This window comes from Epinephelus moara, chromosome 10 (assembly GCF_006386435.1).
Source record: "Epinephelus moara isolate mb chromosome 10, YSFRI_EMoa_1.0, whole genome shotgun sequence".
NCBI classification, from domain to species: Eukaryota; Metazoa; Chordata; class Actinopteri; order Perciformes; family Serranidae; genus Epinephelus; species Epinephelus moara.
The window spans coordinates 2,162,657-2,177,063 of NC_065515.1; the positions used below are offsets into that span (position 1 = coordinate 2,162,657).

Sequence of the window (14,407 nt, forward strand, 5' to 3'; positions counted from 1 at the left end):
CCATCTGTGTCACCGCTGATGAGGAAATACAGCGAGTGCTGGACGGAGCAGTGAGTGACAACAACCCCGCCCACATTTAAGAGGACTGTCTGAACGGACCGAGGGTCTAGGTACCATGTCTGAAGGTTTACTGCTGGTTCCAAAGGTGCTGGACTGAAAGGGTTTGGTGGAGACGGGGCTTCAGTGGACTGAGGTCACAGTCCTCCCTCCTGTATAAACACTAGGGGTTGCCCCATGATACAATATTATCACGATACTCACGATATTATTGCGATAAAATATATTGCGATTTATTACCTGTTTTTAACTGCAAATAATGTCCCCAAGGAAAACTTCGTCAACATCTGTTTTAATTAATGAAATAAAGTTTTCAGTCTGATCTCACCTCAGTGAATGTTTTTGCAGCAACACGTATCTCGTGGTCTAATAAGAAGCAACTGATTTTATTAATCATGTAGGTTTACCTAAAGTTTAATTTGTATTTATAATATTAATAATTTATATTATAAAGAAATCGATGCTTGGCACTGTGTGACTATTGATATTTTCCCCCACCCCTACTACACACTTATCTAGTGCGCACAAATGAACAAAACGTGGGAACATTTTAATTAAATTGAGGAAACGAACTGAACCTTGTGCACACAAATTAATAAAATGTTGCTTTTATTTATTTATTCTTATTTTTCTCTCTATGGCCTCTCCTGGGCTCAGTACTTATACACTAATAGACTTTTAATGTTGTAGTTCATCAGTGTTGAGCCAATTTTAGACACTTTATAAGTTACAACATTAGATATATCAGTGGTACAGCACTGCATCGTATCATATGAACATATAAACACTTACTTTTTGTCAGAAAATGTAACTAAAGCTTTCAGATAAATGTGGTGCAGTAAATTGTAGAGTAGATGTAGATGAGTAGAAGTATAAATTTGCAGAGAATATTTTACATAACTTGGGGACACTGGTGCTGGGTGACACTGTGGGTGTAAACTCATGGTTACAGTCAGGCGTGTCGTCAGTACCTTTCTGTCAGAAAGCAGCAGCGTCAGGCCCGGCAGAGCCACTGGCTTCAGTTTCCCCGACCACCGACCTAGGAAGTACTCCGCCAGGATCCTGAGGCTCCGCCCCCGCCGCTCTGATGTCAAATACCGAGCCGAGACCGCCTCACACAGACGCCTACACACACAAACACACTCAGACATTTGACCTTTGACCTGATGATCATTTATCTTGATTTTGTGTCATCTTCACCGGTTGTTTAAGGCGATGGTGGCGACCCCGCCCATCCAGCGCTCCTCCAGCTGATCCTCAAGGTCCCGTCTAAGTCGAGCCCAGAGGAGGGGGGGCAGCCGGATCAGCGAGGGGGTCGGAGGGAGGGAGTACCTGTACACCTCAGCGATGACATCATCGTCCAGGGACATGATATCACGCAGTTCAGCCTCCAGCAGACCCTCCCTGAAGAGTCACATGATCAGTTCATTTATAAATTTATCGTTCGTTATCGTAATTACTGACAGTGATCATGTTTCTCTGGGCAACATTTTTACAAAGAATTAAAACTTACTCACACTGATCTGCCCTGGCAATTTTTCACATTATCTTTAGGACGTTTTGACTTTCAGGCAAAACATCCGATATTTTGATATCAACCTGCAAAAAAGCCCTGACAAGGCGCTGGTTACCTCCTGAACCCCCGGAACAATACAAGAGACGATATAGTAAATGATATTTATGGAAAAGAAAATATTTTCTCTTCATCTTCAGAAAAATTGAAGTCTGGACTAAGTGGGTAACACGTTAAACCTTAGAGACCAATTTTGTGAAGGTTTTGGATAAATAATCTTATTCTGTTGTTTTATTCTAACAAACCACACTGACTACTATTTTTTTTTTTCTCCCTACTCTCCTCGTGCCACTCTTTTGTGTTCCCTTTATCTCTCCTAAAATGTATAAAGTTCTTAAACTTTAAAAACAATGTGAACAGCAGGGGAAATTAAACTGCGTCTGTCCTGATGTATGTTCTGTCATATAAACTGTGCTTCAAAAAATAAAGAATTATAAAAAAATAAAATAAATAAATCTGCACGTAGGTTTTATTCCAATATATTTTCTGTAATTTTTATCCCTCCTAATTATTGTTTAAATATTGTTTCAACGTCCTCTACAGGAGTAACAATGATGATGGAAATACCAAATACATTTCAATTTATTTTAGCTTTTTTTCTTTCATTATAACAATTGAGACAAATTGGTTTTAGATTTAGAGCTTGTGTCCATACAGCCAGTCAAACTGCTACGTTTCTAACCTTATTTACATACGGAAGTGATGTCACTGTTTCATCATCTGAGCCATGTTAGCTCCAAACAAACACACGAGAACAAACAAACATCTACTGGAGAGAAGTGCAGCTTTTAGTCTTGGCAGCTAATTAGCATTAGCATTCAATATCAACATGAGCTCTGTTTTCAGAGAGTCACACAACCATCTCCTCACCTTGCCAGAGTCATGTATCCTAAGGCCCCGCCCACCAGCTCCTTCCCATGTTTCTCCTCCAGCATCAGGAAGAGCTGTGACATCATTTCCTGTGTGCTTGCGCTCAGGTGTGTCGCTGTGAGCGGGGTGAAGGACGTCCAGCGTTTGGCTGCAGACAGGATCAGTTTGAGGTGCAGAGGACAGCCGGTTGATTCAAAGCTCTGCAGCGCAGCGGTGCTCTGCTCAGGGGTCAAAGTTCGTTCAGATGCTCGCAGGTACGACTCCAGGATCTGTCGTCCTTCATCACGAGACAAACGCTCCACTTCAAAGAAACTCCCCAAAGTCCTCAACTTCAGCCGCATGTTAGCGAACGCCTCACTGTTGGTGTCCATGGAAACCACCAGGTGGATGTTAGGTGGGAGGTCGGCGGGCAGCCAGTGGAGTTTGTGAGCGTGATGCTGGTCTGAGAGCTGATCCAGAGCGTCCAGGATGATGAGCAGAGTGTTCCCCTGCTGGGACACCTCAGCGAGGACGTTCCTGAAGAACCGGAGAAGCTCCAGGTGAGTGTTGGCTGTTAGTGGTGAGGGCGGAGCCAAACCACAAGCCAAACAGATCTGAAGGCAGACGCTACGGAGGACGTGGTCGATGTCAGGTCTATGAGGATGACGAGCTGACAGCAGCCTGATCACCACCGCTGCCCTGGCCTCCAGGACACTACGCATCTCCTGCGCCAGTTTGCACAGAAGGGCCGTCTTCCCCATCCCAGCAGCCCCGTGTACCACCAGCGGGCCGTGGTGGACGTTGGTGGACTCCCACATGGCGCAGCAGAGCTTACCCAGAAGGCCCTCCCTCCCACAGACACCTCTGCACAGCTCCGTGCTCATGGCAGTGTGCTGTTCAACCTCCTCAACCACCCGGTCTGAGATTTCCTCCTTCTCTTCCTCAATGCTTCCCCAAATCTTCTTGCGCCTCCCCTCCACTGGCGAATCCACCGCCGCTTCAATCCTGGCCTTCATCTGTAAGATGAACTGCTCGCAGACGCTGTCCAAGTACTGAGCGTGCTCTTTGCGTTTGGGGTCGATGCTTCCTTTGCTGAGCTCCACGCAGTGCAGGTTGAGGATCTTCTGCAGCGTCGCGTAGAGGCGGGACTTGAGACCGGTGAGGAGTCCCTGAGCTTCTGCGTCCAGCAGACCGTCGGCAGTCAGGTCCATGTACTTAGCGAGACGTTTGGGGCCGTCCCTCACTCTCTGGCGGGGAACCTCTCGGACGAAGAGCAGAGCCGACGTTTCACTGCCGCCCTTCCACAAACCCTGCTCGAACTCTCGCTCTGTGACTGTGGACGAGAAGAGGAGGACGCTCAGATCTCAACAACATTTTGAAACAAAGGACAGACTGTGTCAACGTCTCTGACCTGATGTGAAGAAGTGTTGTTTCTGCTCTGCTGTGACGTCACCAGCTGCCTCGGCGTCCGTGGCGGCAGCACGTAGGAGTTGCAACAGTTGAGTCTCTGTGAAACGCCAGGAAAGGAGATTGTTGTCACGCTGGGGGCCGCTCTCAGGTCGGAGGTCACTGTAGTGGGGGAAGTGAGCCGTGATTGGCTGAAGCACATAGGTGGGCGGGACTGCATTGTTGTCTTTTAAGAACCACTGATTCAGCTGCTTGACGCCTTCAGGGTTTTTGGAGAGTTTGGACAAAAGGACTTCAAACTGCTTCTCGGGGACGAGGCGAGGAAGAGTTCGGTGTCCGTATCTGTTCCCCAGCAAAGCCTGTGGAGCCGCAGAAAAATAAAGAGCGGAAGAAGAAAGAGCTGATAGATAATCCTGGATTTATCACGTGCTTCCACTTTTACTTCCACTCCAACATCAAATAAAAAGATGAAATATGTGACTCTGGATTTATTGTTGCTTTGGTTAATAAAATGATTTTAAACCGTCAAACTGATTTTGTTGAATTGTTCTGCAGAGGAGGAAATCTGTGTTACTGTAAGAGCTCATCTCCATCTCTGTGTACGATGTAAAGTTTGTAGTTATTTAACAGGGTTCTCTTTAAAGAAATCATTCTCCAGGATAGTTCCAATGAGGCAGAGTCTGAGAACTTGAAAGCTGTATTAAAGAGTAAGATTTTATTATCACCTGGATGTGTGAGGGAGTTTATGTAGCAGCTGTAATAAGCTGATCTATAATCCATGATGCAAACAGAAATAAATCAGTCAAAAAGTGTTTTAAAGAATTTCATCAAATCGCCGAGGATCATGGGATACATGACTTTATCTCCAGTTAAAACATAGAAGTCCACCTGGTGTCTTTTTTACAGGAAACCTTTGATTATTATTTGAATAATAAAGATAATAAAAATCTGGATTTATAATTCAAGGCAAGACTCACCACAAACGCAGGACCGGCTGAAATCCTCTGACAGGTGTTGATCTCCTGCAGGAAGACGCCACAGGCTTCGTGGTCTCCAGACGAGACGCCACGAATTCCCCAACGCAGATCCAACACCTGAACAGGAAGTGACCTCACAGATCAATGAACAGGTATTCACTGAAGCTGCACATATAAGTTGTCTCTCAGTTCAGGAACTGCAGCCTTTGAAGGATGCGGCCTTCGCTGTCGACGTCGGCCACATCCTTTGAAGACGGCATCAGCCAAACCGAACAGTCTCCGTAATGGGACAGTCCTGTCTGCAGAGGATTTTCTGGTTGCATCACCAGTTGTTTTTGCCCCGTTCCGTTGGCATAACTGTTACCTAGCAACCAGCTGCGCTTGACGAAAGAAGGAGGAAGTTTGTAAGTTAGTTAACCCTAAATCATGGACCCACAGATTGTTATTATATAAATGTTTTTTATTTAATACTTGAGGAGATGATTCGCACCGGAGATGCTGCCGTCTGATGGAGCGTTTTCAGGTGAACTTATTAAACTAAGATTGTTTCAGCTGTGTGCTTTTAGCTAACGTAATGTTAATAACAGCTAACCGTTAGCTAGTTAACAACTGTTAGTTAACTTCACTTAATATATAATCGTCACCGGCGTGCAATGCATCTTGGGATAGGCCGGGCCACAACGAATTCATCCGTTGCATCCTTTAATTTCTGGGAAAGAAGGCTGCATTTCTCGGCCGCATTTGAAGGAACCTTTGAAATGGGACGGCCTTGGTCGCACCGATGTGATGCAATCAGTTTTCAAATGCTGCTGCAGCCCCTGAACTGAGACACACACACACACACACACACACACACACACACAGATATATCATATTATCAGTTACTGGATTACAGTGGTGGAATGTTACACAGTACTTATTCAAGGTACTTGTACTTTAAGTATTTCCATGTTATGCTACTTTATACTTGTACTCCTCTACATCTCAGAGGTGAATATTGTACTTTTTACTGCTCTACATTTATCTGACAGATTTATTAATATTTGAATGTTTGTGAAAAAGTTGCAGTAAAATATAACACACATGCAGCAGTAATATTAATCCAAAAACATCATATAGAACAGGAAAACATTTTACTGCAATATACATACTGTTACTGCTGAGAATACGTACATTTATGTCTGTAAGGTTTTAAAGCAAAGTTTTAACTTGTAGTTGAGTATTTTCACAGTGTGATATTAGTACTTTTACTGCAGAAAAGGGTCTGAATACTTGTTCCATCACTGCTGCATCACTTTGTGTTTAAGTAAATGTTCACATAAAAGAACTGACCTCAAACACGAGCCCCAGACTGCGACAGAAAGCAAGGACTTCTGGGTAAGCTTTTTCCAGCAGCGCTTTCCTCTCGCTGCTCATATCTGATCAGAGAGCAGTGACACAGTCAGACAGACACAGAGTTCAGAGCAGAATCAGTCTCAGGATCTGCTGTGATGTAAAGGTGGAGCTCAGAAGTACTTCAGAAACATAAACTGGAGGGAATCTAAAGATATGTAATACTAATACTGCATTTTATTTATAGGTGCCTTTCAAAGCACAAGACAGTTAAAAAACAAGCAGCAGTTTATCCATAGATTATAAAATCAAGCAATTCAGTGATATACAATTAAAGTTAAGAAAATAATCAGACAAAAATCATAATTATAAATATTAGGCATAAATCATCAAAATCATCATCAGGGCAAGTCTCAATATGTGTGTGTCACCATTAAATCTGGCCGAACATGGCAGCTTGAAAAGGTGTGTTTTCAGACGGGATTTAAAGTGGAAACAGAGTCAATATTGTGAATGTCGCAGGGGAGAGCTCCAGGGGTGGAGGGCAGAACGGCTGAAGTCCAGCGGGCAGGTGGTGATGTGAGGTGGATTGCAGAAGAGGATCTCAGAGTACGAGAGGGTGTGTAGATATGACAGAGTTCAGACAGGTAGGAAGGGGCATGGTTATGAAGGGCCTTAAAGGTGAGAAGCAGAGTCTTTACATCGATGTGATATGTTTAACAGGAAGTCCGTGAAGCTGCTGGAGAACAAGAGTGATATGATCTATGGACAGGGCTCTGGTGATGATACTGGCGGCTGAATTCTGGACCAACAGGAGTTTATGAAGACACTTGAGTGAAAGACCAAAGAGGACAGAACTACAGTAATCAATACAAGATGTAACCAAAGAATGGACGAGGATAGCGGCACTGTGAGGTGGAAGTGACGCGCAGCATACAGCCAGTCATTGTAGCTTCAACCCGACTAAATTCATTTAAATACATCTTATCTGCCAACTAGACTCATGTGTTTGTGCAATACAGCTTAGATGCATTACCGCCAGATATTATATTAATATTAATAATAATAAGTTTTATTTATATAACACCTTTCATACAAGAAATGCAGCACATAGTGCTTTGACAATAAGGGAACTGCATCACATTAACTGACTGACCACAGAAAGTTTAATAAACGGGGTCTACTCAGACGAGTTTGTTTTAAATCCACCACAAGGCTGTGTGCTGGCACCACTGCTGTTTTCCATTAAATGCAGTGACCGCCCACAGCAGTAATGTCAAGCTGTTTAAATATAAGGGTGATATGCCATGTCATGTATGAGGAGGTTCACTTTAGCCAGGTCACTGCTCGTCAGGACTGGTGTCAGGCGAGTTACTGGAAATGAATGTGGTCAAAACAAAAGAACTTCTTATACAAACAAAACCAAACAGAGCCAGTCATATCCTGCCTGTCATAATCAATAACCAGCCTGTGGGAAAAGTGGAATGATTTAAGCACTTGGGCACAATTATCAATCAGACATTAACTTTTAAAGAAACCTCAGAGAGCATTTTTAAGAGAGCCAATCAGTGCTTGTTTTCCACCAGGAAGCCAAGAGGCTTTGCGGTTTAACGCCTACTTGAGATGGAAAACAGAAGCCGTTTATCATTCAACATTACAGCATGTAATGCAGTAACGCAGAGTGCACAGAGCAAAAACAAGCTCTCCAAGATTGTCAGCGTTGCAGGGAAGGTGATCGGCAAGTCACAGAAACAACTCTGCCATATGACTGACAGTGCTGTACACAGGAAGGCCAAACATGTATGCTGATACCTCACATTCATTACACTCAGAGTTTGAGCTGCTCCCGTCTGGCCTTCTCAAGAACCAGCCAGAACATATTTAGGAGTCCTCTATTCCCTGTTCCATACAGGCAATGAACACAAAATGACTGCATCAGGGAACGCTGCCTCTGTGCACCATTGCATCTTGGATATTGTATATTTGTATGTCTTTAATGGTGTACTGTGTTCTGTGTTTTGTATGAAGCTGTAGACGGTTTGAACTGCTCAACAAAAATGTTCACTACACTAAACCAAATTCTTTTAGCTACCAGACTTAACCTACCAGGCTAACCTGAAGCAAACAATTGAAACTAAAATGTTAGCTAAACTATTATGCTATCATTTTAATCATTAGCTAATGCGAAGAATACGGTTTAAACTGCTCAATTAAAATGTTTGCTAACGTGAAGCAAACTGTTTAAACTGCTTAAAACTCAAATGTCGGCTAAATTTTCTAGGAGGTGGACAATAAAGTTTATCTATCTGTTTAAACTGCGTAACTTAAATGTTCACCAAACTAAATAAAACTCTTCAAACTGCTTAACTCAAATGTTGGCTAAACTGAACCAAACTCTTTTAGCAACCAGCTTTTACTGTTAGCTAACTTGAGCTAACTAAATTAGGCCGTTAGATAACCTGAAGCAAGCAATTCAAACTGCCTCACTAAAATGTTAGCTAAACTGTTGTACTACTAAATTTAACTGTTAGCTAACTTATATAATGTGAGCACAAATGTTAGTTCTCATCCCCTCTGCCATCTTTTCTGATCTATACATTCACAAAGCTGAATTTCTTCTGCAGTTTTCTCACAGGGTTACAAAGTATGATGATATACAACCACAATTCTCAACACCATTTCACAAATTCAGAATCTTTAATTGGGCCCAAAAATGTCCCTGTTAGTGCAACACACACCTGCTGCACAGGGACATAATAAGTAGTCCTGATTTGGCCAATATTAGATTATGTAGAGAGCATTGAGCTGAGCTGCTCTGACCTGTGAACGTGGAGCTGATGAACACTCGGATCATGTTGGAGCTGCTCCTCATCTTCTTGGCTCCATCTGTCCGTCCTCTCAGGATGTCCTGCAGGGTGACATCTCGTCCTCCTGCTGCTGCTGGACGCTCCGCCATCTTCTGCTTCTCCTTCAGACTGCTCCACTCGTCTGGTCTTCCCTCCCTCAGCTGCTCTCTAGTCTGCTTCCCTCAGAGAGTTTCCTCCACGACAACCAGTTCTCCCAGCTGACCTGCTGATGTACCTGCAGGTTACCTGCCAGTGCATAGTTGGTTTGTAACAAAGAAAAAAGTGCATGAGACCAAATCACAACATTATTTTATCATCTTTAAAAGTATCCTGCATTAGCTTCTTATCCAGCGATGGAGGAAGCATCAAGATGTTTTACTTGAATAAAAGTAGCCTAGTATTAGCACACTGTGAAATTACTTTTATAAGTAATGCATTGATAATGTTACTTTAAAATTTAAAACAGTATGTTGTACAACTCACATGATGGAAAATGGTCTTTTATCTTTTTCTTTTATTTAATATAATATTTTTCAGGACCTGCAAATTATTCCATTTTAACAAGGTTTACATTACTCACAACATATACAAACTTATCTCATTAAAACTGGAAAGATATTTGTATAATGTAACAAGTTGCACCAAACATCCATGTTTTAATGATACAAAGATGTAGTAAAAACCAAAACAGCAAACTATAAATTAGCTTTTATTGGCTACAAAACTTGACAACATCTGGTTTTAATGGTTTTAAATGTTTTATTTCATGCTGCTTTTTTGCAAATGTAGAGTCAGAATTTAATTTTGAATAATAATAATTTAAATTTTAAATAAAATAATGTCAACATGAAATACAGAAATGCTGATAACATGGACATCGACTACTAACTTTACTAAATTGTTTTGTGTTTTAACCGAGATGAACACATATTTATGGTTAAAATAAAAATGCAATCCAGCTAACATGAATCAATCTGTTTAAGCTATTAAATTTAACCATCAGCTAACCCGAAGAAAACTGTTTAAACTACTTAACTAAAATGTTAGCTAAACTGAACCGAACTGTTTAAGATACTAAATTTAACTGTTAGCTATCTTGAAGCAAACTATTCAAACTACTTAACTTAAATGTTACTCACACTAAACCAAATAGTTTTAACTGCTAAATTCAACTGTAAACTAACCTTGAACAAACAGGCGAAACTGCTTAACTAAAATGTTAGCTTACCTGTTACGCTCCTAATTTGGGTCCATGTCATTGGTTCGACATCCCATTAGTCCGACTGTCCGCGGTGCTGAACGGCTCGCGGGGGGCGTATGGTGCGTATAGTAACCCTAACCCTAACCCTAACCCTGTCAAACCAATGGGCAGTTCCCCCTAATTTTCACTGTTAGCTAACATGAAGAATACTGTTTAAACTGCTTAACCGAAATATTAGCTATACTAAACCAAACTGTTTGAAATGCTTAACTCAAATGTTGGCTAAACTAAACCAAAATCTTAAAGCTACCAGATTTAACCGTTAGCTAACCTGAAGCAAATTAAAGGGCTAAATTGAAATGTTGGCTAAACTAAACCAACCTGTTTTCGCTACTAAATTAAGCCGTTAGCTAAACTGAAGCAAGCAATTGAAACTGCTAAACTAAAACGGTAGCTAACCTGTCACGCTACTAAATTTAATTGTTAACTAACCTGAAGCAAACTGTTTAAACTGCTTCACTGAAATGTTACCTAAACTGTTATGCTACTAATTTTCCCTGTTAGCTCATGTGAAGAATACTGTTTAAACTGCTTGACTGAAATGTTTGCTTAACTGAACCAAATTGTTTTAACTGCTAAATTTAACAGTTAGCTAACCTGAAACAAACTGTTGAAACTGCTAAACTAAAATGTTAGCTAAACTGATAAACTACTAAATCTAACTGTTAGCTAACGTAAAGAATATTGTTTAAACTGCTCAACTGAAATCTACAAAACTGAACCAAACTGTTTAAACTGCTTAACTTAAAAGTTGGCTAAACTGAAACAAACTCTCAGCTATCAAATTTAACCGTTAGCTAACCTGAAGTAAATTGAAGTGGTAAACTGAAATGTTGGCTAAACTGAACCAAACTGTTTTAGCTGTGAAATTAAACCATTGGCTTACCTTAAACAACTGAAACTGCTGAACTTAAATGTTAGCTGAACTATTTAACTGTCATCTAACCTGAAGCAAACTATTTGAACTGTTTCACTAAAATATTACCTAAACTGTCACGCTTTTAATTTTCTCTGTTAGCTAACGAAGAATACCATTTAGACTGCTTAACCAAAACATTCGCTATACTAAACCAAACTGTTTTCCACACTGAAGAGTTTGACTCATTTTGATTAAAAAAAATTAAAAGATGAATAAATGACATTTACATGTTTGTGGCATTTAAGACCTCATAAATTAAAATTTAGGAGTAATGTTAATTAATGACTTTCAAGGCCAAATATTTAAATAATTAAACTGAGGAAACTGAAAGACTTTTTAAGGACTAACCGTCACCTTGTGTTAGCTGTGAGGTCAGGAATTTGACCTACGAGGATTTTATTTGTATTGTTGCTGTAAAAAAAAAAAAAAAATCCTCTTCTCTGTGTGTTTTAGTACCTTTACCAGCTGGGCTGTATTGTACCATCTCACTTCACGTTGATCTCACCTGAGTGTTTACTAAGTGAGGGCCTGTGGGAGTTGGGGGGCCCCCAGGGGCCACCGCCCACAGCTGCAGCTCCGCAGTAATTACACTGAAGACGAAGGAGAAGATGATGATGATAATGAGGATAACAAATCTACTGTAGAGCTCAAGGACATCAGCTGCACCTGAAGCTTTTACACAGTTACAACCCTCTGAGATCATGTGACGCACAAACAACTCAAATATCAGACAGGTGAGTTTTGTCATCAGGTACAGGTGAGTTGTGCGTCTGTATAAAATCCAGTCATGTTAACAGACCATAAATATTCAAATACTCATTTGAACAGTGAAGGGGATTCATGTATAAATTAATCATGATAAAATAACTATTAGTCTATTTTAATTGTTAACCTCCTCTTCCACAAGATACAATTACATAACGTTTTGTTTGTTTTAAATAAATTTACATCGTCAAATGTCATTTCCATTTCTAAAAAAAATGTTACTCAGTGACTGACCACAGGTTGGGGACCAGACTCCAACGATGCAATTCACGAATCTAGGTTGTCACATGATAACTGCCACAGTGAGAAACAAGCAAAACAAAATCCTGCTACTCAAATATATTTTTAATTTTCATATAATGAATACAGCAAAGTTTTACTCCTTCAGGCTTGTAAACGTTATTCAAATAGATAAATCACTGATATTAAACTGATCACAACTCATAAATAAAGCCTGTGGTGATAAATATGGCTTTGTTCTGAGGGGTCAAAAGTGAAGAAGGTTATGAGCCAGTGATGTAGGTTCTGTTATATAGGCTTTGCCTGAATGTTGACTGTAGTAGATTACAGTTTTGAGTGTTTGTGAGATGATTTCCACTCATACAAACTGAAACCAACAGTTGAAATCGATCTAAACAGAGGTGAAGGTTTTGAAAAATGATCAGCAGGGATTTAAACATGTAAAAACAGCGATGTAGTCTGATCCCAAACAGAAGCAGCAGCAGAGGAGTTGTTTTTCAGACGCTGTTAAATCTGCTCTCCTTCCTGTTTATCTGTTTGTTCTGCAGTTTTACCTCCAGGCTGTTTTTTAAAGCAGAGCTGTTGACCTGCAGCTCTCTGAGGACGTTACATCAGCTGCAGCCTGCTGATGCTTCATACTCCCATCAGTCTCACCGTCTTCACACGCTGGAGCCAGGAGATCCTAATATGGGCTAAAGGGGTGGAGCAGCAACGACCACAGTATGTAGCAAGAGGGTGTGACACCTGCCAATCTAACAGCTTTGATATCTCCTAATCAGTGAAGTGACATCATTTCCTGACAGCTGACGTTGTGTATAAAGTGTAGAGACTTTGGAGAAGTTAAAGGTTCACTCATTCACTTCAATACAGTCAGCACTTAGTGGACGTTAGAGGAACTGCAGCTCAACACACTTCAGCTGAGGAGGCTGCTGATTGGTTGCTGTTGGATGTTAATCATATCCTTAATTACATGGCTGCTGTCACAGATTTACAGAGCCCAGTGGTGGGAAGTAAGTACTGAACTTAAGTTCTGGAATTAAGGTTCCGGTCTGTGTTTTATTACTTGCTATTTATATAAGAATCATGGTTGGGCGTCATCACGCTACATATTTAACCTTAAGTTACGTGGGTAAGTTTTAGGAAAATAATCGTGGTTGGGCGTTATTACATCACGCTAGTCACATAGGTTAGGTTTAGGAAAAGAATCATAGTTGGGCATCATCACGTTACGAACTTAATGTTAAGTTACGAAGGTTAGGTTTAGGAAAAAAAAATGACCGGGCGTCATCACATTACGTACTTAACCTTAAACCACGTAGGTTAGTCTCCAGACAGTAAAGTTACGTAGGTTAGGTTTAGTAAAAAACTCATGGTGGGGTGTCGTCATGTTTCTTACTTAACCTTAAGTCATGTGTGTTGGGTTTCGTAAATGACAGTTAGTTAGGTTGGGTTTAGAAAAAGAATCACGGGTGGGCGTCATCACATTACGTTCTTAACCTTAAGTCACGTAGGTTAGGTTTCGTAAAGTTACGAGAGTTGGGCTTCGTCAAAATACTTATTTAACGTAAAGTTACGTAGGTTAGGTTTAGGGGAAAAAATCATGGCTGGGCGTTGTCACATTATGTCCTTAACTTTAAATCAAGTAGGTAAGGTTTTGGAAAGTGAAGTTACGTAGGTTAGATTTAGGAAAAGAATTAGGTTGGGCATTGTCACATTATGTACTTAACATTAAGTTACATAGGTTAGGTTTAAGAAAACAATCAAGGTTGAATGTCGTCACATTACGTACTTAACCTAAACTCACGTAGGATAGGTTTAGGAAAAGAATCATGAATGGGCGTCATCACAGTACATACTTAACCTAATGTCACGTAGGTTAGGTTCGGAAAAGTAAAGTTATGTAATTTAGGTTTAGGAAAAAATCATGGTTTGGCGTAGTCATGTTACGTACTTAACCTAAAGTCACATAGGTTAGATTTCCAAAAGTAAAGTTACGGAGGTTAGGTTAAGTAAAACAATAAGGTTGGGCATTGTCACGTTACGTACGCAACATAAAAAGTCACGTGAGTTAGGTTTCGGAAAATAATTATGGTTTGGTGTCGTCATGTTACGTACTTAGCCTAATGTTACATTACATTGTTAGATTTCGGAAAGTGAAGTTATGTAGGTTAGGTTTAGGGT

At 40.7% G+C, this 14,407-nt stretch overlaps 1 protein-coding gene across 1 annotated transcript in view; it reads right to left on the minus strand.

The window, feature by feature from the left end:
* Positions 1 to 9,151, minus strand: part of nwd1 (NACHT and WD repeat domain containing 1) — an 18,918-nt gene extending 9,767 nt beyond the window's left edge. Inside the window, exons 1-7 of the mRNA XM_050055560.1 lie at positions 9,016 to 9,151; positions 6,196 to 6,281; positions 4,864 to 4,980; positions 3,891 to 4,245; positions 2,501 to 3,812; positions 1,258 to 1,461; positions 1,029 to 1,182 (exon numbers count right to left, since the gene is read on the minus strand). Coding sequence (XP_049911517.1) covers positions 1,029 to 1,182; positions 1,258 to 1,461; positions 2,501 to 3,812; positions 3,891 to 4,245; positions 4,864 to 4,980; positions 6,196 to 6,281; positions 9,016 to 9,151 — 2,364 coding nt within the window. The remainder of the gene's footprint in view (positions 1 to 1,028; positions 1,183 to 1,257; positions 1,462 to 2,500; positions 3,813 to 3,890; positions 4,246 to 4,863; positions 4,981 to 6,195; positions 6,282 to 9,015) is intronic.
* Positions 9,152 to 14,407: the final 5,256 nt, after the last annotated feature.